This window comes from Lontra canadensis, unplaced genomic scaffold, assembly GCF_010015895.1.
Source record: "Lontra canadensis isolate GAN:19392208 unplaced genomic scaffold, GSC_riverotter_1.0 scaffold43, whole genome shotgun sequence".
NCBI classification, from domain to species: domain Eukaryota; kingdom Metazoa; phylum Chordata; class Mammalia; order Carnivora; family Mustelidae; genus Lontra; species Lontra canadensis.
Window position 1 is genome coordinate 1035617 of NW_022631037.1, and position 26513 is coordinate 1062129.

Here is a 26513-nt window from a genome sequence, read left to right on the forward strand (position 1 = left end):
TTGAGTGATTATAAAACAGTGGATAACAGAAGTGATGTAAACCCCAAACATTTATTATTGATGGATTTAGTTGGGAATCACTGTGCAGAGCAGAGCAGTACAGGCTTGATGAGCAGCTTGATTCTAGTCCTTTCCATCAGCGGATGGAATCTTACCTTGGGTGGAGTGAACCAGATTGTTCAGTTACTAGCCGTGATTTGTTTGTGCAGCTCTTAGCCCTAAAAGAAGGGATATCTGCAATCTGCCAGTTTTCCTCACGGCAAACCACACGAGGTTTGGCCAGGACATTGGCAGTCGCCAAAGTGTCAGCAGTATTGTTTAAAGCAGGCTCAGTGAATTGGGGTAAATTGGAGGGGTAGACAAAGCATGAGAGATTGTGGACTCTGAGAGACATACTGAGGGTTTTGGAGGGGAGCGGGGTGGGGAGATGGTGAGCCTGGTGGTGGGTAGTAAGGAGGGCACGTATTACGTGGAGCATTGGCTGTGGTGCATAAACAAAGAATCTTGGAACACTGAAAAAAAAATAAATAAAGCAGGTTCAGCAAACTTTTTCTGTGAAGGACCAGTAGTAAATATTTAAACTCTGCGTTGTATATATTCTCTGTGCTTACCTTTGCCATCATAGTACAAAAACATCATAGAGAATACATCAACAGGTAGATATGATGGGCCCAGAGCTATAGTGACCCGTCAACTAAAACAGAAGTGACAGCTTTCTGTTATCCTACTGTGCTGATGGGGCTTTTTGCTTCATTGGTCCCGGCAGAGTTTTTGCTGGAGTTGCGCACCTGCCACAGGCTAGTGGACACCGTCAGCCTTCATCTTAGGCAAGCCATCAGGGAATCAGGCACAGGCATTTAGAGGAAGTTGTGTGAACCAAGGGTCTTTTGAACCAGTGCCGTTGCTTAAGGCAGGTGGAGAAGCTGATAAAGTAGCTGTGAAAACAAGATGCTTCTTCTAGGGCCGGGCTGGAACATACTCTGAAATATACCATTTCCATTTGACTAGCAAGCTCTGTTGGGCCTTCACCACCATGTTCGTCATTAAATTTGAGTTGACCCAACCCAGTGTTGGTCTCGAAAATCACAAGGCCTCATGGGTCAGTTGTTCATTTTCAAGAACTGAATAGCAGGTTGCTAGCCACCATCTGAAAAAGGCAATGTATTTGGTTGCTGGATCAGGCAGGTGGCGATGTTGTACTGGGATAACACCTGAGTATTTCACCAGCCATTAAGTCACTACCTAACTTTTCCTACTGGGATTCTGTTGTTTCTATTGTATAACATGGAAGGAACTGGAAGCCCAGTAGGTGGTCTTTTGTGCGCTTTCCCCATTACTATTTCATTCTTCATGGCAGAGGATATACCCTCTGACACTTACAAGCATGTTAAGTTAAGCCATTAATACCAGTTACACGTTCATCAACAGCATAGCAGTAGTCCTACCAGGTCACTTTAGCTTCTCTTCCTTACTGCAGAATTTGCTTACACTTCCTTACAGGGTATTCTCTGGGGCACCTTCCCCCCACCTCCCCAACAAGGACAGGAACTACTTTCCCTACAGGAGAACACAGACTAATGTATTCAATGTGCACATGTCCGTTGTTCCAGTGACAGTTGCCAGGTGGTCACATTATCCTCCATCTTGTTAGCAGGGGAGGCTGGCCTGCAGATAATCTGGGGGCAGCCAGGAATGTTGGCCTTTCTCTCACTTGACCAAGTGATTGTTCCCCAGTGTGGGTGCCACTTATTTCCCCATGGGCATTAGTGCTACTTCCCAGCATCCTTCGAGTGTGCCCACACTCCCAACACTGCCAAGTTTCACCCCTGCAGCCTCTGGCATCTTGGATACCCCTCATCCTTGTTACCCCTCAAGTTCAGGTTGCAGCAGGAGCCAGGCCATGTTAGCACTGCTGGCTCTGTGGTGTGTGTGAGGCATCGTATTAACTTTTTTTTAGTTCATATTTTTATAGAAATAATTGTAGATTCATATAGATTTGTTAGAAATACTAAGAGATCTCGTGTACGTTTGACGCAGTTTATTTCAATGGGTAACATTTTGCAAAACTAGAGTATATCACAACCAGGATATTGACACTGGTACAATCCGTGATCTTTTTCAGTTTTCACTGGGTTTACTTGTTTGTGCATTTGTGTGTTTGTGTGGAAATGACTGTGTGTGTGTGTGTGTGTGTGTTTAGTTCTGTACAATTTAATCACCTGTGTAGGTTTGTGTGTCCATGAGAATACTCAACCATTCCCTCACACTGCCCTTTTATGAGTAGACCTAACTCACACAGGTTTATACATTCACCTGGACAGTTTTTAGTTTGGGGCTATTATGAATATATTACGTGAATGTAATTTTTATTTTTCTGGCATAGGTGCCCAAGAGTGTAGTTGCTGGTTCAGATGATAATTGCCTACTGCTTATTAGCATTAGCTCATTTTTTAGTTTTTGGTACTTAGAAGAGTGTAAAACATCTAAAAAAACTTTCCATAAATATTTACTGACTAAATGAATGATTATGAAGAATTCATAGGGGGACCAAGGGGGCAGATAGGCTAGAAGGTATGTGTGGATTACCCATCTTTAACACATTTCCTTTCTAAGCCACTTATTCCCAAGCAAACTTTTATTGCCATTAACCTTGTCATGAGAGTCAGAATTATAACATTTTAATGAATTAATCAATTTTGAAGGATAAAATTATTGAAATGTAGTGTTGGGGATATCTCTAGAACTTGTATATTAATTTTCAAGCAAATAACTTCTTTTATGTATTTTCATGTAAGTTTTCATTAAATATAACATCATCTGAGGGCTTGGACCTTGACCAGTTAGTTTTTGATATATGGGACTTGTCTTTATGGTTTTGGTTGCCATTCTTATGGGCTTCTGAAACTATAATACTCTTGGATTACAGACTTTCTATCCGAGTACTGTCTGCTTTTGGATTTTCCTTCCTTCCTTTTTTTTTTTTTTTAAGAGAGTTGGAAAGCAAATTGGTATTTGAATCATAGGTGTATGTTTGGCTACAGGAAGAAAATCACATTTAATGATGGTTTTTAAAAAATCAGGGCTTATTTTTGTAATGTTATAAGAATGCTGTTGCTGGTTTGGTACAGTTGTTCGACAATGTCTTTGTGACTTTTTTGTTCTTTCCCTTGTGATGGCTTTATGTAATTGCCATTCTTGTGGGCATTGTTTCTGAATTCAAGGCACTAAGCTGCAGAGTATGGGCAGCCTCAGTGATGTTAATTTCTTAAATCAGGAAGCAAATACTTTCCCAGAATCGTGCAAAATAGCATCCTGCTTCTGTCTGACTGATCATAGCTGTGTCAACACTTCCTGTTGGAGAGGCTGGGCTAGCACATATGAAGCACCTGGTGTCAGGTGAGGGAGGGAGCATTGGAGGTGGGTGTTCGATTTGCCATCTGCTAGTCACATTCATATAACCATCACTGCAGTCAAGTTACACAATATTTTCATCATTCCAGAAAACATCCTACAACTTTTTTCAATCTTCTGCCTCACTCTTGTCCTAGGCAATCATTGCTCTTACTTTATTAAAAAAAAAAAAAAAAAAAAACAACAAAGACCAAAACCTCTTTTCATGCTTTCTAACATTTGGTACAGAATTAGGGGGACTGCCATTTTTGGTCACTTTATTCTATGGCTCTGTATGAGAGACCTTAGGTCAGTAGCAGAGTCATTTTCTGAGTGTTCCGAAACTGCAGATTTCTTGGTCATGTCTCTCTCACCTCCTAATACCTATAGAATCATAGTCCTGAAGGTAGGACCAACTTATTTGCAATTCTTACAAATAACTTAGTAACTTCTCACAAGTAACTTGTGCTTCTTTTCACACTAAAGTTTGAGGAACTTTGTTTTAGATTTTAGGATGTTAAAATAATCGTATACTATGGAGCGCCTGGGTGGCTCAGTTGGTTAAGTGTCTGACTCTTTTTTTCGGCTCAGGTCATGATCTCAGGGTTGTAAGATCGAGCCCTGCATTGGGCTCTGTGCTGGGCATGGAGCCTGCTTGGGGTTTTCCCTCCTCCTCTCCCTCTGCCCCACCTTCCCTCACAAAAGAAAAAAATAATAACCCTATATTTTTGTTTCCATTATTAGTTAATTGGGTTTTGGTGATGAATTTGTGGCATAGATTGAAGCCCTGTAAAATGCTAAATTCTATATCTTAGATGCTTAAATGGGGTACCACTTAATTCTAGTGCTCAAATAATCTTGTATCATATGTAATTTGAATTCAACCTGTTTTGTGAAGTAAATATACATTTGGAGTGGGTATTTTTTTAGGTTTTGATAAAATGGGCATAATTGTTCTGTGTGAGTGTATGTGTGCTATGTTAGATTTGGTTGCTCCAGATATTGTTGTTTTGGATTATTAAATCAACAAAATACTTAAAAAAGGATAATCCAGTTTGCCAAAAAATATTTATATAAATTAGAATTATATATATAGCTACATTATATTTTAAGGAACGAATATGTTTGCTTTCTAGAGGCCTAATGGTTTCTGATAGCTAAATTTTACATCATTACAATAAAAAACAAGTGTGAGATGTTATCAATATGCCAAATAATACAGGAACCATTTATTGAACAATAAATTATATAATCTAATAAAAATTTGCAAAACATTTAATTTAGCAGTCTGTATTTTAAAAATTCATATCCCATTAGTTAAGAATCCTGACACTTGTATACTTAAAAGCTCTAAACTGATTATAGTGAGTGTCTAATGAGTAGTCCCATACTACTTTAGGTACTCTGCTTGATTTTTTCCTTATCATTTTATGCCACACTTCTTTGCTGAATGGAGGGAAACTTAATAATAAGAACATCTGGTTATAGTGTTTCCCCATATTATACTGTATTCACTCATTTACCCCAGCCTCAGATGTGAAGTGAGCCGAGATGGGCACGATAAAATGCTAGCTTAGGGTTCTTAGCAGTTGCTTATCTTCTTTTGAGCCTAGAATAATAGAGACATCTCAAAGAACCAAAGGACAGGTAAATGAAACCACAAACTATAAAAAGAGGCTATAGAACTTACCTTTCAGAGAACTAACTAGTTTTTTCATTTTCTTAAATAACAGCTTTATTGAGACATACTTCACATACATAAAGTTCACCCTTTTAAAGTGTACAGTTTTGTGGGTTTTGGTAGACAGACTTGTATATCAATCACTATTTTATTTTATTCCAGAACATTTTCATCACCCCAGAAAGAAACCTGGTACCCATGAGTGGCTACTCCCCGTTCCCTTCTCCCTGGCCCTTCGCAATTGTTAACCTATTTTCTGTCTCTATGGATCTGCTTATTTTGTCCATTTCATATAAATGGAATCAGATAACAGGTAGCCTTTTCTGTCTTCTTTCATTTTACATAGTGTTTTCAAAGTTCATGTTGTAGCATGTATCAGAACTTTTTTTTTTTTTTTTTTTTTTAAAGATTTTATTTATTTATTCGACAGAGAGATATCACAAGTAGACAGAGAGGCAGGCAGAGAGAGAGAGAGAGAGAGAGAGAGAGAGAGAGAGGGAAGCAGGCTCCCTGCTGAGCAGAGAGCCCGATGCGGGACTCGATCCCAGGACCCTGAGATCATGACCTGAGCCGAAGGCAGCGGCTTAACCCACTGAGCCACCCAGGCGCCCGCATGTATCAGAACTTTATTACTTTTTGTAGCTGAATAATATTCCCTTATATGTATAGAGCACATTTTTTCCATTTATTAGTTGATAGACATTTGGGTTGTTTCCACTTCTGAATTCTAAGGAATACTTCTATGAACATTAGTGTGTAGGTTTCTGTTTGAATATGTTTTCATTTCTCTTGGGTATCTAAGGATGAAAGTCTATGTTTAGCTTTTAGGGGAATTCAGGTGGCTACACCATTTGTTTTTTTCCCAGCAATGTATGAGGGTTCATGTTTCTTTCTCTACATCCTCATCAACACTTTTTTTTTTAAATAACCACTCTTTTCAGTATGAAATGGATCTCATTGTGTTTTTTATATACATTTCCCTAATGACTAAAGATGTTGAGCATCTTTTCCTGTGCTTTTGGCCATTTCTGTATCTTCTTTGGAAAAAAGATTCTTTTTTTTTTTTTTTTTTTTTTTTGCTTATTTTTAATTGAATTATGTGTCTTTATGTTGTTGAGTTGAAAGACTTATTTAAGTATTTTACATGCTGGACCCTTATCCGACCTATTATTTAGAAATATTTTCTCATATTCTATGGTTGTCTTTTTTTCTTTCTTAAAAGATTTTATTTATTTATTTATTTAACAGAGAGAGAGAGAGAAAGAGAGAGAGAGAGATCACAAGTGGGCAGAGAGGGAGGGAGAGAGAGAGGGGGAAGCAGGCTCCCTGCTGAGCATTGAGCTTGATGCAGGGCTCCATTCCAGGACCCTGAGATCATGACCTGAGCCAAAGGCAGAGGCTTAACCCACTGAGACACCCAAGTGCCCCTATGGTTGTCTTTTTATTTTTTTGTAGTATTCTTTGAGGCAGGAAAGTTTTGAATTTTGAATAAGTACAGTTTATCTACTTTGTCTTTTGTTGCTTGTAGATGGTCCTAAATAAGAGTCTAGTTCGGAGTGTAATGTAGTAACCTGTTGGAGTGATGATAGTGGTTTAGTATATGTTGTTAGCAGTAAAAATATAGATGTTTGAACAGAGTAGGGTTGTATTTTTATGGTAATTATGATAATTACAGTAAACATCTTTGTTTAGTGCTTAGTGAATGATAGGCAGTGTTCTAAGTGCTTTACATGTTAATTCATTAAATCTAAAACCCCAGGAGACTTGCATTATTGTTCCCATTTTGCAAATGAAGAACGGTAAGGCAGAGAGTTGTTAACTAAGTTTTCCATGGCTGTGTAGCTAGTAACAAATATTTGCCATTACGTGCTACCTGTAGGGAAAGCCTGTAATCACATGTAAATACTTTATACTTATAGTGCTGTTTCCATATCTTTTCACTATCTTATATAATATTGGAGTATTATTTTATATTTAAAATGGGTTACTCTTATCCAGTGAAAAATTATATGTGTATGTGCATACGTATGTCTTTATGTATCTATATTTGTGCTTATGTGATATATACACACACATACACACACATAAATATACACATAAATATCTATACATACCTGTCTGGGCATTGAGATGTCCAGGATAATTTGAAATAGTTATCTCCAGGTTGTAGGGCTTATGTGTGTATGTGTGATTTTGTTTTTCGAACTCAGATGACTTACTCCAATAGTTATGTATTAATGTTGAATTGAATACTGCTATATTCATCTTGAAGACAATACAGAATGTCTGCTTGCTGTTGGATTTAGAAAAGAACTATAATCTCATTGGTTTCATATTCCTAACTAATATCTTGCATGGATTCTTCTTATGGGGAAGGCTTTCTTTATAGTTTTCCCTCTCTTTACTGTGGAGTATCTTGCAAACCATAAGAATAATATTGACCTGAGGGTCTTACTGTGTTTTTGACTTTGACTTTAGATTTCCGAGGTCCTTTCTGCTTTGAAGTTTTATGATGATTTGACAAATTTACATTTACTACTGTGATGGTGGTATAAAATGGGTCAGCAAACTGTGGTCCATTGGCCATATGTGGCCCTCTGTCTGTTTTTGTACATTTCATGAGCGAAGAATGGTTTTTATAAATATATAAAGCCTTGGGATCTATTTGATGATAATAATACTAGCTTTGAACCCTGAATAAACTGTTATCTCCTATAAAAAATAGATTCCATTCTTCTTATTAGTAGACTTACATTACAAAAAATTCTATTCAGTGAAAATTTTGTGAAAATTTTGTCAAAATTTGTTTTCTTTCTTGTTATTCTAAGTACCTACATAGTATCCTCAGTTTTGTTTTCTTGCCTGCAAAGCCTAAAATTTTACTCTCTGGCCTCTTACTGAAAAAGTTTGCTGGCCCCTTTTCTGGAAGAAACCCGTGCTTGTCCTATGTTCACATTCATTCTCTGCTCCAGCTTCATACCAGTGTGAAATGCTAAGTTGGAGCCATACAATCTGTTTTTTGCTGTCCACATCTGCTTGATTGAGTCAATTCTTGAGTTTCAGAATAGTAAATAGTTCTTAAAAATCACGTCTAAATATGCTTGCTTCCTAAATTTGAGGGTAGGTATTTGGGTAGTACGTTTTGGTACCAGTACAGGTATGTTTTAGTACCTGTACTGGTTTAGTTTAAACTTCTAAGAATTGCCTGATCTGTACTTAGTAAATGTTATTTGCCATGATATATGGTACTGTATCACTAAATCAGAGATACACCTCCCATGTAGCTGCCCTGATTTGTGATGAGAAAAATCTTCACTAGAAGTATCATTCCAAAACTGAGGTCCAAAAATCATGCAGATGATGTCATCATTTTATTACTAGTTTGCCATTATATATAGTCTTTCCTGTCTTTATTTATAGTCTTTCTTGTCTTTAATAGTGTAGTGAAAAACCCCCCAACTTGTTTGATAACACCAACAGTTAACATCATTTCACATTTTGTGAGTAGGCGACTTGTTATCCTCTATGTTATTTAAAGGATTAAACTCTCTCTGTCTCTTGACAGCGAATATTTTCTCTGTTCGTTTAAGTATCCTGATGTGTTTTCAGGGTCATAGAGCAGAATCAGTTCTCTAAGAGCAGTTTTCTAAGTAAGCACTGAGGTAGAATTCTGTCTTCCGCCTTGATACGGATTGTTAGCGCCATTTTGTATCACAAGTATTTTTAAAATGAAAGAAGGAAGCTTCTTTTCACTGACAGACCAGGAAGCAGTCTTGATTATAAGGGTTTTGGACAAGGTTTTAGATAACGTGATTTAGTTGCACTGTGGATGGGACATAAATTACTCAATAAGTCTACAGGTGTTTTTTTTTTTCTTTATATATTTGATTCTGGCTCATGTTAATTATGGAACTGTTTTTCTTTTCTTTTGCTTCTGCTATTTATACTCTTTTTTTTTTTTTTTTGGCCTCCTCCTTACACTTTCTCTTGCTTTTTCATAAGTCATTTTAGCTGGAAGTTATTGTAGGCAAATTACAGAGGTAAACCACTTGTGAACTGGCTTTTTATTCATAATTCTAGAATCCCTGGGGGTTAAATTTGTCAGGTTTCAGTAGATTCTTTAATTATAACTTTAATGTGTCATTAGGGCAAATATCACAGTGATTGAAATGGGCAGGCATATGGTTGAATTTGGGGTTTGTCCATGTAGTGATAGTTTTGTCTAGGAATAGTCTAGCAATGAAATATCTTGTTTTTATCTATAAGACTATGATTTCTTTTTTATTTCAAAGGTTCTGGGCTCTTTTAGAGACTTGTACTATGATGTATACTTATAGCTTTTGTTGGTGGACTGTTTCTGGAGTAGGTGTCAGGATTTTCATCTGAATTTAGGCTTATTTGAAGATCTAATATATTGGAAAGTATGGGCTTCTCTGACTGCCAGAGGAGTTTTACTTAGCTCATGTTATAAGGATAACTAGTATGCCACATATTAATATATATGTGTATATACATATATACATTTTCTTTTTTAAAAAACATTTATTGATGAGAGAGAGAGAGAGAGAGCGCACGCAGGTGCACAGGGTGGGGAGGGAGAGGCAGTGAAAATCCCAAGCCAGCATGGAGCCCCATGTGGGGCTTGATCCCACGACCCCATGACCCCAAGAGAGGGACGCTCCACTGACTGCACCACCCAGCTGCCCCTACTTGACTTTCTTTTTTAAGGATAAAAGTAAATGGGCACATTTTTGTTCAACTTGTCATCATTAGAGTGATACCAAGATGAAAGTAGTACATTGAGTTTGCTAATCTGAAAGTAATGGAACTTCTATATTCAGCGCTTGATAAGAGTCATACAAATTAGTAACTAACTTTCCCTAAATCAAGTCTGTGTCCAGCCACTTGTAAATAAAGTTTTCTTTTGAACGTAGTTGCACTCATTCATTTACATATTTTCTGTGGCTACTTCCACACTAGAAGGACAGAGTTGAGTAGTTATAGCAGAAAATAGAGACTGGATGGTCTGCCAAAGTTTGTCAACCACTAGAGATATATGAGGGGTGTGTGTATGTGTGTGTGTGTGTGTGTGTGTGTGTGAGATTAGGGTGTTTTGATACATTTTCTCTTCTGCATTCCACTTTTCTTAAGAGTCCTGTATCCTTGACTATTGAAGGAACTTTTACATAATTTTCCTTCAGCTTACCCTTATCCCTACTGCAAATCTACTCCCCTACATTTCTCTCTCAGAATCATCCTTCCAAGTTTGAAATCAATCTATCTATCTATCTACCTTTCTTTCTTTCTTTCTTTCTTTCTTTCTTTCTTTCAAGATTGTGTTTATTTATTTGACAGAGATCACAAGTAGGCAGAGAGGCAGGCAGGGGTGGGGGTGGTGGGGGGAAGCAGTCTCCCTACTAAGCAGAGACCCCGATGCAAGGCTCAATCCCAGGACCCTGGAATCACGACCCGAGCCGAAAGCAGAGGCTTTAACCCACTGAGCCACCCAGGCACCCCTCCCCTTTTTAAAAGATTTTATTTATTTATTTGACAGAGAGACAGTGAGAGGGAACACAAGCAGGGTGAGTGGGAGAGGGAGAAGCAGGCGGGAGAGGGAGATAGCAGGCTTCCTGCCAAGTAGGGAGCCTGATGTGGGGCTGGATACCAGGACCCTGGGATCATGACCTGAGTCGAAGGCAGATGCTTAACAACTGAGATACCCAGGTGTCCCTTGACTCCACTGTTTCCTAAATAAAATCCAAATACCTCTTGCTCTGGCTTTTGCCAAGTCTGATTTTTAAATTACTATTTTTTTTGATATGCTGAACTACTTACTCATCATTTCCATCTTCTATCTATGCATTTATATCTAATGTAGAATGTCTCAATATATCTAAATTGGACTGCCTTCTCTCCTTCTCTGTATTTCCTATGTCAAAACTTATTTCCAGAATCCAGGCCCTTCCTGTACCGCCACCTTCACTATCTCCTTTTTATCTTTCACAGAAACTTCATATATTTCTTCCTTTTTCTTACCACTGTGCCTGATACATAAGACAGATACTTCACTTTGTTTATATTACCTTCTCAGAAATTTCTTACTTATTTTTTTCTCCTGTTAGGCTGTGAGCCCAAAGATTCTTTCTTTCTTTCTTTCTTCTTCTTTGTCTTTTTTTTTTTTTTTAATAAAAATCTTATGCACAGAAAAGAACAAGCAGATGTGTGCAGAGTTGTTCCTTCAGATCATGAGACTAAGTCTGGCTCCTTCCTCTAGCTTTTCCCAAAGATTTTTTCTTATTCACCTTTTTATTTCTAGCGCTTAGCATGGAACCTAATGAATATTAATTATTCCATTTATTAGCATGGAGCCTAATGAATATTAATGAATATTAATCCAATCCTTCAGTGAAGGATTGGATTAATAACTGCACCTATACTGTATAATGTTTATTTTTATTTTTACTATTTTATGCTTATTAAAAGGCAAATAAATTTAGAGAAATAAGCCTGACTCATATATATATTTGTAGATATATAGGATGAAACTGCCTAGGTTCTGATTTTTGACTTGGCACTCTGTGCTGCAAGAGACAGAATTCCTGATAGGAAGTTTTGATCAATATTCACCAGGTAACTCATCTGTAGAATAAAAATTTTAATTTATAACTTAATATGAGGTAAATTTGGTAACAAGGCAGATGTTTCTATTTAGATCTGGTGATATGTGTGATACTAGATAAATCCAAATCATTTTCCCCCCCTCCTTTTAAAAAAATGTAAATTCCATTAACATATTAATCAAAATAGTTTCAATCCTGTTTGTGTTTTTCCCTATCCATTTCTAGGTACAAGACATCTGCTTCAGCCATGACTGTCGCTGGGTCGTGGTCAGTACTCTCCGGGGAACTTCCCACGTTTTCCCCATCAACCCTTATGGTGGTCAGCCTTGTGTTCGAACACATATGTCACCACGAGTTGTGAATCGTATGAGCCGTTTCCAGAAAAGTGCTGGGCTGGAAGAAATTGAACAAGAACTGACATCTAAGCAAGGAGGTCGCTGTAGCCCTGTTCCAGGTCTATCAAGTAGCCCTTCTGGATCACCTCTGCACGGTAAACCAATTTTTTCTCTCCCCACTGAACCCTACCATTCTTCTCTTGTTATCTTTATGTTTTGAGATCTGGGATAAAATAATTAAAACATTTTCCCCCCTCATCTGTTCATGCAAAGAGAAGATCTTAGGCTCATTTGGGGACATTCTTAAATTTATTAAGTAATTTAATAAATTGAAGCCAATATAGGAATGATGATCTCTGCCATGCTAACTTTTTTAATATCTAAGGCATACTTTGTGTCACATGTGTGGAATATGAAGTTGAGATTATTTTTATACATTTATAGATTGAATCACATACCTATAAATTTTTTTCAGAAAACTTTGTCTTTAACCAGAGTCGGTACTTTAGCTCATTAAGAAATATTCATTGTTGGAGGAATAGCTACCAATCATGTGTTTTAGACCAGCATTTGCATTTTATTTTAAAAATATATCACCATGGGATTATGTTTGTGAGATTAATTCATGTTACTCTGTTTAGGTTTACTTTATGTATTTTCATTGCTCTTACATCTTCTATTGTACAAATATGCTTCTATTTATTTATTTATCTATCCTTTTTACTATGTATTTGGCAGATTTGTGGTTTGGTTTATTATATATAGTGATACAATGAAAATTTTTGTACTTGTTCATGCAAATATGTATTCATTTTTTTTTAAATATTTTATTTATTTATTTGACAGACAGAGATCACAAGTAGGCAGAGAGGCAGACAGAGAGAGAGGAGGAAGCAGGTTCCCTGCTGAGCAGAGAGCCTGATGTGGGGCTCGATCCCAGGATCCCGGGATCATGACCTGAGCTGAAGGCAGAGGCTTTAATCCACTGAGCCACCCAGGCGCCCCTGTGTATTCATTTTTTAATGAAAATTCTGGGTGTGTATGTGGATCTTGACCTTGGTAGATAATACTGGAATGGTTGTACCATTTTATTTCCACTGGAATGACAGAAAGTTATTTGTTTACATTAAATGACATTTTTTCTAAAGCATTGCAGGTTCTCCTTGACAGATGACCAATTTAGGTTTTCAAGAATAGGGAATTTTAGCTAGAGAGATTTGGTTATTACAGAAATCAATTTTCATTTATTCAGTTGATCTTAATTTTACATAATGTAAAAGTAACTATTTTAAGTTGTTAACTTATTTTTATTAAAAAATTTTTTATTATGTACATCGTTAGTTTTTGATGTAGTGTTCCATGATTCATTGTTTGTGTGTAACACCCAGTGCTCCATGCCATATGTGCCCTTTTTAATACCCATCACCAGGCTCACCCATCCCCCAACTTCCCTCCCCTCTAAAACCCTCAGTTTGTTTCTCGGAGTCCATAGTCTCTCATGGTTCGTTGCCCCCTCTGATCCCCCCCCTTCATTTTTCCCCTTTCTTCTCCTAATGTCCTCCATACTATTCCTTATGTTCCACAAATAAGTGAAACCATATGATAATTGTCTTTCTCTGTTTGACTTATTTCACTTAGCATAATCTCCTCCAGTTCCATCCGTGCTGATGCAAATGTTGGGTGTCCATCCTTTCTATTGGCTGTGTAATATTCTTTTGTGTATATGGACCACATCTCCTTTATCCATTTGTCTGTTGAAGGGCATCTCAGCTCCTCCACAGTTTGGCTCTTGTGGATATTGTTGCTATGAACATTGGGGTGCCTGTGCCCCTTCTTTTCACTACATCTGTATTTTGGGAGTAAATACTCAGAGAGCAATTTCTGGGTCATAGGGTAGCTCTATTTTTAACTTTTTGAGGAACCTCCACATTGTTTTCCAAAGTGGCTGTACCAACTCGCATTCCCACCAATAGTGTAATAGGGTTCCCCTTTCTCCACAACCTCTCCAACATTTGTTGTTTCTTGTCTTATCATTCTAACTGGTGTAAGGTGGTTAGTGACTCAATGAAATGTTCCAATATGAGAATTATTGGGATCCCTGAGGAGGTAAAGATAGAGAGAGGTCTAGAAGATATATTTGAGCAGATCATAGCTGAGAGCTTCCATAATCTGGGGAAGGAAACAAGCATTTGTGTCCAAGAGGCAGAGGGGACCTCTCCCAAAAGTTATCTGTTTAAATGTTAACAATTTCATGGCATTTAGTGCATTCACAGTGATGAACCAGCACTTCTAACTAGGTGCAAAATGTTTTCCACACCCAAGAAGAATGCCATGTGTTCTTTTTTTTTTTTTTTTTAAAGATTTATTTACTTACTTGAGAGAGAGAGAGAGAGAGAGAGAGCGCATGCAGAGGAATGGAGAGAGAATCTTAAGCAGACTCTGCATTGAGTGCAGAACTTAGCTCAGGGCTTGACTTTATGACCTTGAGATTACGACCTTGAGCCAAGACCAAGAGTTGGAGGCTTAACTGACTGCACCAGTTCCTCTGTTCCTCTCTACCAGGCTCCTAGCAACCACCAATCTGCTTTCCATTTCTATGGATTTACCTATTCTGAATATTTCATATAACTGCTGTCATACAATATGTGATCTTTCATTTCTGGCTCATATGACGTAGTATTTTTTGAGGTACAGCCACATTGTATTATTTATCAGTACTTCATTCCTTTTTATGCCCCAGTAATATTCTACAGTATGTATATACCGATATTTTATCATTTCTTCCAGTGAAGGATATTTGGGTTGTTTCCACCTTTTTACTGTTTTGAATAGTGCTGTTATGAACATGCATGTGTGAGCATTTCTTTGAGTACTTCTGTAGTTCTTTTGGCTATATACCCATCCTTATTTGTTCTAGCTTCTGTTTAAACATACATCTTTTTGTAATACCTAATCAATCCTAGATAGGTATTTTTTGTAGGAAGTTTTAAGATAAGTTGAAAGTGTATGTAGGTAAATGGATTCTGGGGAGAAATTCTGTAACTCAAAAAAAATTCAAGACTTCTATTTTCTTCTTAGATGATGCTTTATGCTTTGGCCCCATTATTTTTATAAAAACAGTTGTTACTTATGTTTATGTAATTTAACTAGTTAACCCATGATCTTCAAAGTTGAAAATTTTTTAGAATCATTCCTAGGTGAAAACAGTCATTTTAAAAAGCATTTGGAATTAAAAAAAAAAAAAAAAAGCTTAGTAAGCTGTGGAATATTTGTATTTTCAGCCATTTGCAAGAAATTTTACTTCAGAAATAGTTAAACTTTTAGGTATAACTATTTTGTCATATAATTAGCTCATAATATAGGTTCTTTGAGGACCTTTCTCTTTGTGTTGAGTTTATTTCTTCAATTAGATTTCACCAAACACTTGATGGAGAAAGATTCAGAATGCATGTGGGGCAACTAGGTTGACCAGAGAACAGATATAATAGTAAAAAATTAGGAAGGATTTTTCGTCCTTACATTTATATGTATTCAGAAAGTCTTCTTTTGAGCTTCTTTTTTCTTCTGTTCTTCCTTCCCTGTTAAGCTTACGACATACCAGGTTTTGTGCTAGGCTTTGGTTATTTGTACACAAAAATTTGAGGTAATCTCTGCTCTCATGTATCTTCTAGTCCAAAGGAAAAGGCTGAAATTAAATGACCGTGAACAAATAACTTTCAGTGTATTTTTGTAGAAGGGTGCGAGATGCCAATCAATTAAAGATTTGTCGTTTGTGAAAGAACACATAGTAGAAGAACAATACTAAATTCCTGAGTGAAAATACATGATTTTTCCCTCAGCTTGATTGCTTTCACAGCTTTCTTCCTTTTTTTGCATGAAGCTAACAGACGGCTTCTCAGAGAAGAAATTATACTGTTTTGCAGTAGTGCTGCACTTAACATTCCCTTTGAAAGAAGGAATTTCAGGAGGCATTTTCCTCCTGGTGATGTGTTAAAATTTTATTATGTTGGAATGTCACCCCATTATTCTGTATAGTATTTCTTATTTTTAAAGCGTAGACATTCAAGTGATGGTCATTTTTCTCCATGTTCTTTTTGTGTCTTACTGTCAAAACAAAATGGGCATTGTTGTTGGTTAGTTCTAAAAATGATGTATTTACAGTTGTGTGGATAAACAGTCTGATGCTGGTCAAAAAACAATGTAAACCTTGAACAGGGAGGGATTCATCTTGAAAATGAATCATGCTTTGGCGGTATTACCGTTGTTTGTCTGTGCTCTTTTTAGCAAAGTAAAGGAAACTGTTAAATAACAGTTGATATAGGGATATTTCCTTTTTACTTTCTGGAGTCAATCCAGTTTAGGTTAGAGTTATTTTATCTGTTTGCCTTTTTAAATTTTTTTTTTTACTTAACAGAGGATGTTTATTTATTTGAAATATATTCTCTCTAAATATCTCCTTCATTTCCTATCTTGTTGCCTAGACTTTAGTCTCTTAAGTTAAGAGGATTCTTAACTTAAGATCCATAAATGTGCATAGAGAGAAATTCTTTTGTTGTGTTTACTATCCTCTAACAAAAATTAAGCATTTCTTTTCATTTTGAATATAGAGAACACATGATAGTAGTATTAGTTGTACTTGTGACATTGTCACCAATAAAAACGTACTTTCATATCACATTATATTAAAAAAATGTATCTTGAAATGTTTTCAATTACTGCACATATTTTGAAATATTATGTTTAACATTGCTTTGCAGTTATGTTATATAATAATATTACTGATTTGAATATTTATTACATATAATACTATAGGAGAACTTAATTTTTAGCATATATTGATAACAGTGCTTCTCTATATATGTAATTGTTTTTTTGTAATTCTGTTTATTTTATTCCATGCATTTATAAGTATTATTCTGAAAAAGAGTCCACAGGCCTTCCCAGACTGTCCAAGTAGTCCTTGACACAAAAATGATTAAGACTATCTGATCATTTCTTACTTCATCTGTTTCAATAGACTTCATCCCTTTATGACTATCACAAGCATTTCCCTTGTTAACCATAAATATGATCTTACACTTTTCTGCTTAAAATCTTTATGTGTCTCATCATTCTTCTAGAACATTAGAGAAGACCCAACCTTATTTCTAACTTCTTGTCCCACCATACCTTGTTTTTTGTACCCTTCCCTGAATATGCCACGTGTATTCATTTGTTGGCCTCTTTCCTATTTATATACTTTTCTTTACTTGAAGTAATTATTACTCCCCCCTTGATTGCCTACTGAAATCCCATTTCATTTTGATCTAGCTAAAAATATTACTTCACCTCTTAAGCCTCTCTTAAAGATCTCCTGATGTTGTGTCATCTGTATCAGCTTTGATATTGGCACTCTGCACATACTTTGAACATATTATAGTATGTTACTTGTTCATTGACATGCCTGTGTCTCCTGTTAGGTTGACCTCCACGAAGATAGGGTCTTTTCCTGGTTTGTATTTTGTATCTTGACACTTTACCTATTGGTAAAATGTAGACTCTAAGGCTTTGAGCCAAAGTTTTCAAACATCTTTAGATGTTCTAATAAAAACAATTTAGATTTAAATCATTACTTGCCAGACTGAAGAGCTTTTTATTCATGCTAACACTGCTTTTTATTTTAACATCTGTGAAATAACATTCATTTATTCAACAACTACTAATTAATGTTTGCTATGTCCAGGTGCTTTTCCTGAGCCCTAGGAGTATAGCAGTGAACAAAAGAGGAAAACATCCCTGTTTCCATGAAGCTGATTTTCTGGTGGACTGATACGAACAATGAATATGATGGATGGGTGGATGATGAGTTGGGAGGTAGTTTTACGTGCTATAGAGAAAATTAAAGAATGGAAAGGGGAATAGAGAATGCCTGGAGAGGATCGCAGTTCAAAATTAAAAGCTTCCTACAGGCTTTACTGAGATGATGACATTTGAACAATGACCTGGTGGAAGTATGGGAAGAAGTTATGCAGATATTGGGAACAAGTACGAGGTAGAAGGAATAGCCGGTGTAAAATCCCTGCACTGGGAATGCGCCTGGAGTGTTCAAGGAACGGGAAAGAGGACATTGTGCAAGGTGTATACGAGAAGATGAGGTCACAGAGGAAATGTGGTCAGATAATGTCAGTCTCTGACTTTTACTCAGAGTGAGATGGAGAAGCCATGGAGAGCTTTGAGAATAAGAGTGATGTGGTAACACTGTATTCTAGCAGAATAGGAATGGAGATCTGTATTGAGAATTCAGTCTTAGCTTGACAAGGATAGAAGCCTAGTGAGACTGGTTAGGAGAGTATTGCAAAAATCCAGGTGAGAGAAGACAAGGCTTAGACTGAGTTGTTTATAATGGAGATTGCGAGTAGTAATTTTATTCTTGATACATTTTGATGGTAGGGTCAACAGGATTTCTGATATATGTTATGTCAGGTATAAAAGGAGAGGAGTCAGGATAACTAGTAAGTCTTCTGGCCTGAGCAGCTGGAAGGATGAAGTTGCCTTCAGGTGAAATGAGGAACACAGTGTTAAAGCAGGTTTGGGGATAGGGATAGGAGCAGAAGTTCTGGACATGTTTAGTTTAAGATGTGTCTTTGATGTCCTAGTGATATTAAGTGGATACTTGGTCCTACAAGCCTGGAGTTTGGTGGAAAGGACTAGGCTGAGGATAAATGTTTAGAAGGCGTAAATAAACCCAAAAGCTGGATGAGATCATTTAGTGGGTTGAGTGAGTATGAAAAAAAGATGATGTCTCAGGACTGAGCCCTACGCCCTCCACCAGTAAGTAGCTAGTGACATAGAAGGAAAACCGTACATGAGAAATCCTGGAGGCCAAATGAGAAACATTTTTTTTTTTCTGAGAAAAGGGAGGGAACCATATGTTAAATTCTGCTGATAGGTCAATTAAGATAAAGAGTGAGAAAAAGAATACCATCAAATTTAGTAACGTAGAGGACATGTGACTGTGATAAGAGCAGTTTGGTAGAGTTAGGGGGCCGATAGCAGTGGATTTTGGTAGGACAGGAAGAGAGAAATTAGGAAACCAGTACTTGATAAGTCTTTCAAGAAACACTGAAATAAAAGGGAGCAAGAAAATGGGGAAAAGTTGGAGGGGAAAGAGAAGACTGCTTTTGTTTCTTAATGGAATCAGGAAGTGAGGATGATGGTAGGTACTGGGAGCTTTAAAAAAAAGGGGGGGCCAGAAAATTGTCCTCTAGGAGAACAGCATTTCTTCTACCAGTCAGAAAATTTTTGATGAATGAAGAAACCATTTCTTCCACTATTATTTATGCCCCATGCAAATTTAACGACTTGCCTTTGCTTTCCAAATCTAACACCTTGTTCCTACCCCTGAACTGCTTTCTGCCTATTTCTTCAGGTAAATGATGAATGCATCTTTTAAGCTCAGCTCAGCTTATGAAGCACTTTTTGCCTCTTCATGTTAAGTGTGTAACTTTATGTATTTACTCCTTCTCTGTACTTGTTACTTATGACTTCCTACCCTTTTTCTTCTTTTTTTGATGATCTCCATTACTAAGTTGTAACTGGCTTGAGCAGGCAGTTGGAGGACCTGAAGTCAGACTACCTGTGATAGACTCTATCCCCCATGATTTCCTATCTCTGTAATCTTAGACAAGTTACTTAATATACCTGTGCCTTAATTTTCTAACTATAAAATGAGGGTAATAATATTACCTACCTTTACAGAGTTACTGTCTGGATCACAGCAACTTTAAGTAGTGTTTGGTACATAGCAAATCCTTAGTAAAAGTTTAGCTGCTATGATTATTGTCTTTGATACTGTTTTTATTGATGGGGTTTACAGGACTGACTCATTTTTCGTATTTTTGTGTAGTGCCTCTTACCCAGAAAACAGAATAAATGAATAATTTACTGAATAATGAGTGAATGAAACATAATGGTGACTTTATTATGTAGAGACTTTTTATAGCATTATTGGACTCAGAATTGATAAGTTGACTTCTGATACTGTTTCTGAAATGAAGGAAGATACCAACTCAAACCTGAAAATATGAGCAGTAGCATTCCTTCTCTTGCATCTTTTTTTGCTCATTTTAATATGCTACATCAGGAAATATAATTTGATTGATTTATTCACCTATTCTTTTAGTCTTTGAATTTCTTTACATTACAAAATAGTTTTCCAATGTAGGTTCAGGAATATGGCATTCATTATGTGATAGGGCTCGCTTTTTTTTTTTCCTCCCCCCACGTTTTTTTTTTTTTTTTTATTCTGCTGTTTCCATCGAGTTAACAGAAGGGTTTTTGATTCACTTCTGCTGTTCTCCAGAGTTCCTGGAAGTGTCTCCTTTCCCATCAACTCATTGTTCCTCAGGGGAGGAGTCCTCTTTGAGTCACAGCTTTTGGCCTCTGAATTCCAGATTCTGCTTCTTCCAAATGGAGTTGGCTGATGAGATTGAGACCTCTAGAGGGGCCTCTGAGTTCTTGAACTTGAAGCCTCCAGGTTTTAGTGAAGTACTTTTAAGTAACTGGTAGCATCACTTTTCTTTTTAGAATCTGTAGGATGCATTCTTTTTACCACTCGGAAATTGTGTATAGCCTTTATTTGATAGTTTTGTAATTACTTGCTTTTGTTGATCAGTAGTTTTCTTGATACAGACCACATTATAGTTGTAAATACAAAACAACCACATTTCAGCCTTATATAGTTTCACCTACTTAAGACAATCAATAATAATGTGATGTTTCATGACTTTTCTTTCCACATCATTGTTTACTTGTGGATTGAAGTTTCCATTTGTATGTTTTAATTTTTGCCAAGAAAAATCAATCATGTGCACTGTAGTTCTGCTTTAAATTTTATGCCTCATCTCACACAGAGTATATATATATATACATATATAGTATAAACACGTTAACTGGATAAAATCTTCTTTTCGGCTATCTTAGTTTACTACCTGGGTTTTTACTGATTATGTGTACTTTATTGTTTTAGTTCAGATTGAACTTTTGTTTCTGATTTGTACTTGTTAGATCTAATAGTGTTTCTAGTGAATTTGTTTTCTTATGTTTTTTTATCATCCTTTTTTATGATGTTGCAAAATTACAATATTATGCTAGTCTTTACGTACACCAAAATTGTACGCATTTTAAATAGTTTCATGTCACTTCCTATTGTTTCTCAGAGAGAACAGATGAGTTTTTTAAGGAAAATGGATGGAAACGAGAGACGTTATAATTAGTACCTTACTGAAAATAAAATGCTTTCATTTCAGAAACACTAACTGAAGAAACCATCTTTCAAATAAAGATAGCAAAGTTTTTTAATAGACTATTTTATAGAGCAGTTTAGGTACATAGCAAAATTGAGAGGGAGGTTCAGATAGCATAGTTTTTGAGGAAAATAAAGTGACCTGAGGAGTATCTTTAAAAAACTCTTATGTTGCCTTTAAAATAAATGTTAAAAATGTAGTGCCATAAAAAGTGATTGAACTCTGTTGGAATATTTTATCCTTTGGTCTACTTCATTTGGAATATGCCATATTGTTTCCCTGTGAAAATTTTCTCTTAAATGCCACATACAGTAATTAGCAATCAAAACTAACCTGGAATTTGTTCTTTTGTTTTTTTTACTGCTGGTGAAATACATTCTCTCTCTTTTTTATGTTGGCAAATCAAACTCCAGATTTTTGTAGTTTTGCTTTAAAATGGTTAATGAGACATGCCTCTAGAGGGCGATCTTTTCTAAACTTTCCTATGATTGTAATCATGGCAACCCTGGCATGAACCTGGTGTACTGTGGATGTTGATGTCTTATAACATTTTATAATAACCCGGCTTCCATTTTATTATGTTTTCTGTGATTTATTTCTCAAAGTCTTTGTAGAGAATCAGACTTGTGAAATATATTACTATTAATTAAAATCCATTTTTAGTGCCCCTTCCAGATACCTAGCTTCTGTGAATGAATTCAGATAGTTGAAAGGAAGCGAACTTTTTAATAATTTGAATAAGTGGTGTCTCTATGTTCTAAAAATTCCTTTCTTCGATTCTCTATATATTACTGTTCAACGACTTGTTATCTCCATACTTTATGGGACCAGAATGATTAAACTCTACCATTGAGGCAATATTAGAGCTTATAGTTAATCTCTGCTGGTCTTTTCTGTTAACACTGGTTGGAGTGTTATTGTTTTTCTGTACCTATTTAATGTAATTTCTTTATCAAAGTAATAAATTTATTATAAAAGTCAAATAAGACCACAATTTTACAAAGAAAAATGGCACTCTCTTGCCTACCCCTCCCTCCCCACTCTTAGGTGTCATTCCCTAGAGGCTTCTTCTTTCCACTCTTCATAGTTTCTTCCTTGCTGTTTTCTTTTTTGCCTCTTTCTGGAAATCATGTTAGTGGATGATGGATCTCCTACATTGAACGTTTTACTTCCTTTTCTATTTTTCTGTTTGTCTTTTTGTTTTACTTTATGAGAATACCCCAACTTTGTCTTCTAATCTTGTTGTATTTTTATTTATGCAACATATTGTAAAATATCCTTTTCTCTGAATGATTTTTTTTTTCTTATCACAGCCTTGTCTTTTTTATAGATGGAATATTCTTTATTTCTTTGATATATAGATACAATTTTGGAGACTTTTTTTGCTTCTTGCATTATCCCTATTTCATATGAGTTCCTTTTTCAGTTTTTTTGTTGTGATCATTATCTTTCTTATTAGGTCAGTGGTCCTCAACCCTGATTGTACATTATAATTTACCCCAGGTAGATTTAAAAAGTAGTGATGCCTCAGCCCAGTCTCTGACTGATTAAACCAAAATATTGACCTGGATGTCTAGGAATCCTTGGTGATCATTCTCATTTTTATTTTATTATTGAAATGTTATCTATTAATTTATTTCATTTTTATTCAGCTAATCACATCCCATACCAAAGAGCTGACTGGAAGTTGTTTGAGCATGAGTAGGTCATACCAGCTTCTAGTTCCCACCAATCCCTCAGGTGAGACTGGCAGTTGTATTAGGGAACCCCTAGTCAATACTATTTGTAGATCTTTTCTCTTAGACTGGTCTGTTTTCCCAGAAAGGAATCCTCTGCTTAGGGTGGGCGTGGGGTGGTAGAGACTTTCTGACAATCGGGTTGGAAGTCAGTTTTCAGGAAGTTGAAAAGTTCTATTACTTCAGTCTAGTGAGGAGAATAACAAGAGAATTTGATGTTACCATTGCCTTACTTTTCCAGTGAGGAAGACAATTAATAAGAAATTCTGGGTCAGAGTCCACTGAAATGTTTTTTTCAAAATTTAGTTTTAGAAAAAAAATGGAGAGGGAGAAGACAGTAGAAATTACTTCTTTGGATACATAATGACCAGTGTCTGAATGACTGACCAAATCAAATAAACAGATTTAGAAAGTATCAGAGTTGGGAGTAGCAGCCATTGAATGCTCTTGAACTTAAAATCTGAGCAGGAAGTAAAAAAATCTGACTGCCAGCTCATAGTTTATAAGCTACAAAAGGGTAGGGAGAGTGAGTTCAGGGCTGTGCCAGGGTTACACATACTGAGAAATAGAAACTTTTACGGTTCTTAGTTTAACTGTTCTTAGCATAAAATGATGCTTAGGATTTGGAGGAGGATGAGAAAAGGAAAGGGATTTAAGGTTCATTGAAAGAGTTATTAACATTGGGTGATATGTTTTTGCAGGTGAGAATATTGAAGCTAGAATGAGGCACAGGAGTGAAACTATTTCAGAATGGATAGACAGGAATTAATGTGGGCATTGTTGTTGGTAGCTTCAGAAGAGACAGGCTATTCCATTTTCATCCTTAGTAGGGAATGCTTAGTATGTTCAATAGTATTTCACTTGTCTAATTTTGGAATGGATTGAAGTGTTTCCACATTTGATAAAATCATGGATGAGAGAAAATATAAAATGACAGTACTGATAAATGAATATGGTTTTTGGCAATGATCCAGCTGATTAAGAAAAAGTGTTTCTGCTAAAGCAGGAGAATTCCAGGGAAGGATATGGTGCCCAGATATGGTCATAGTATCCCTCCTCTTTGTGGTTCTCACTCTCAAGGACTTTCTATCAAGGGAGTTTTTATGTACACAGGTAAATTCCTGGTTTTGCTTTTGGAAAAATAAGTTTTGAAGACAAGGACTTGAACAGTTTATTAATGCTTATATAGTGTACTTTGGTTTTTTCGGGAGAGTGAACAGTTCTTTCAGAAATTGTTGATAATTTAGGCAGCTAAATTGGGTATGGGTTTCCTGTTTTCTTCTTGAGCAGGACATGTAAGCATATTTTGATAGAAAGATATTTAAATGTTTTTAAGCTGGAAATAAAATATATGTGAATAGAAAAGGTTTTATCTTCCCTGCTGTCAAAAGTGCTGACTTGGCCCTTTTGTATTATACTCCCAACTTTGTATGGTTGTTAAAATCTGTTGCTCTTTCCCATCTGAAGGAAATGCATCTTTGACACTTCTCATGACCTGAGTCATGATGCTGAAATAGAGCCAGAAAATATCCTTAACAGTCATGGGTAAAAAGAAGGAAAGCTTCTGTGTGGTGGGGGTGGGGAAGAGGGAAGAAATTGTAGGGAGAAGAGCATCTTTGCTATTGATATTCCAGTTTATATCTTTCTGATTATTAGGAAAGTTGCTTACATATTTCTACTATGGTGTCAACAGAAAATACTTTGATTTTGTATTTAATTTTTCCTGAAGTATACAGTGTTTATTTGAAAAAGACAAGTTTTGCAAATGTTGAATTAAGTCATTTTGAATCCTCCAAGTCTGAAACAAATGCACCTTAAATCTTGCAACTTATTTAATATTGTGTCTTGTTAACAGTGTTTGTTTTTATTTCAGAGCCAAGCCCAATTCTTCCACATCCTGTATGTTCAACAGTTTCAGTAATAAAGTTATATTTGTTGAATGATGCAGATAAGTTTATGTATTTTTTCCCCCTTTGGCTAGTGAAGTTCATCCTTCTGTTTGCTCTGCTGACATGATACAGAATTCATTGTGAGATAAGCATGGGGGATATGGGTGTAGTGTATTTTCAAAAGAATTTCAGTGAGGATTTATTTACACTTTGGGGAGTTCATGGAACCCCAGATTTGGTCTAAGTGATGCTAGATTGTGGAGATTTTTCATCAGGGTTAAAAGTCTTCACTTCTGAGCACTTAATCTCAAAACGCTGTTTGAGCTCAATTCAGAAGAGTGGGAAATTTTGAGGCGCTTAACTATATCAGATTTACGACTAATTTGAATCGTAAAGTGAAAGACCCAGGATCCTTTTCTTCTATTCTTCTTATTTATAAAAAAGAGTTTGCTTTGTCATCTCCAGTGTTAAATATAGTCTATTTACTGTTTTGTTTGGTTTTTCATTTTTGTATAAGTGTAGCAAACAATCTTAATGTTTAAAATGAATTAAAACTTGCTTAAACTTTTTAAATATTAAGAGTACCAGCTTTTATAAATTTTCATCTCAAATCTTGGGGTGCTCTAAGAACAATAAACTAATACATTTCCCCCTTGCAGGGGAGAATTTTTTCACTCATTTTATAAATCTGGGTTTGCTGTGTGATTGAGACTAAATTGCAAGGAGGAAGTGTAGGCAAAAGTATTTCCTACAATATATTTCATTGCCTGTCCCATATACCTTATTTTATCTCTAAAACTTTTCAGACATATTTCTTAATTATCCCCTGCTTGTATTCTTGCATCTTATAAACGAAGTTTTTAATGCCTGATCTCATCTCCTTCTCTAGGCTTATTTTTACATTCCAGGACTCCTTGATTTAAGCATGCTGTGGTATCTTTTCAGAGTAGCCTAGACTGTCCTTGCTGTATATGCAGTTTAGCAACAATTAGTTCCTTATGATTTTTAATTTTTGTGTTTCAACTTTTTACATTTAATTGAGTTTCTTTTAGATTTAAGGAAAGAAAAACAATCCGATTTATATACAATAGTCGTGAGTACATTACGATAATAATCAGGTGAAAATGTATTGAGACTACAAAAGGAAAACCACCTTGCAGATTTTTAATTATTTATAAACATATATTTGTGTAAATATACAAGAAATAAGTTTATAATTAGTTATTGAGTAATTAGTAGCATTTCAGTTCTCCAGAACATGAAGTTTTAATTCTCCTGACATGTCATAAGCACTAGTACAAATCTCCTTACACGCTACCTTGTATGTGGTGGGAAGAAGTGATGACGATGTCATTAAAAACCTCAATCCCCACCCCCCCCAAAAAAAGATTGCATTCTTGTTTCTGAGTCAGTTTGTGAGAAATTTCTCTTACCTTCTTACCTTCCCACCCTTCCCTAAAATACCTATATCTGTGTCACCACGAACTGTTTAGTTGAAGAGCGACAAGTCTTTTTGCTTGAAATGCATAAAGCTTTGCAGTGTTTTTATTTCATCATCTGTCGCTCCCCCCAGAAAAT

General features: G+C 36.0%; 1 protein-coding gene across 11 annotated transcripts in view; it reads left to right on the forward strand.

Moving 5' to 3' along the window:
- BCAS3 (BCAS3 microtubule associated cell migration factor) overlaps positions 1-26513 on the forward strand; it is a 584262-nt gene that overhangs the window by 222515 nt on the left and 335234 nt on the right. For all 11 annotated transcript variants that reach the window (XM_032871859.1, XM_032871862.1, XM_032871866.1 and 8 more), the window contains exon 15: positions 11917-12181. In XM_032871859.1, coding sequence (XP_032727750.1) covers positions 11917-12181 — 265 coding nt within the window. The remainder of the gene's footprint in view (positions 1-11916; positions 12182-26513) is intronic.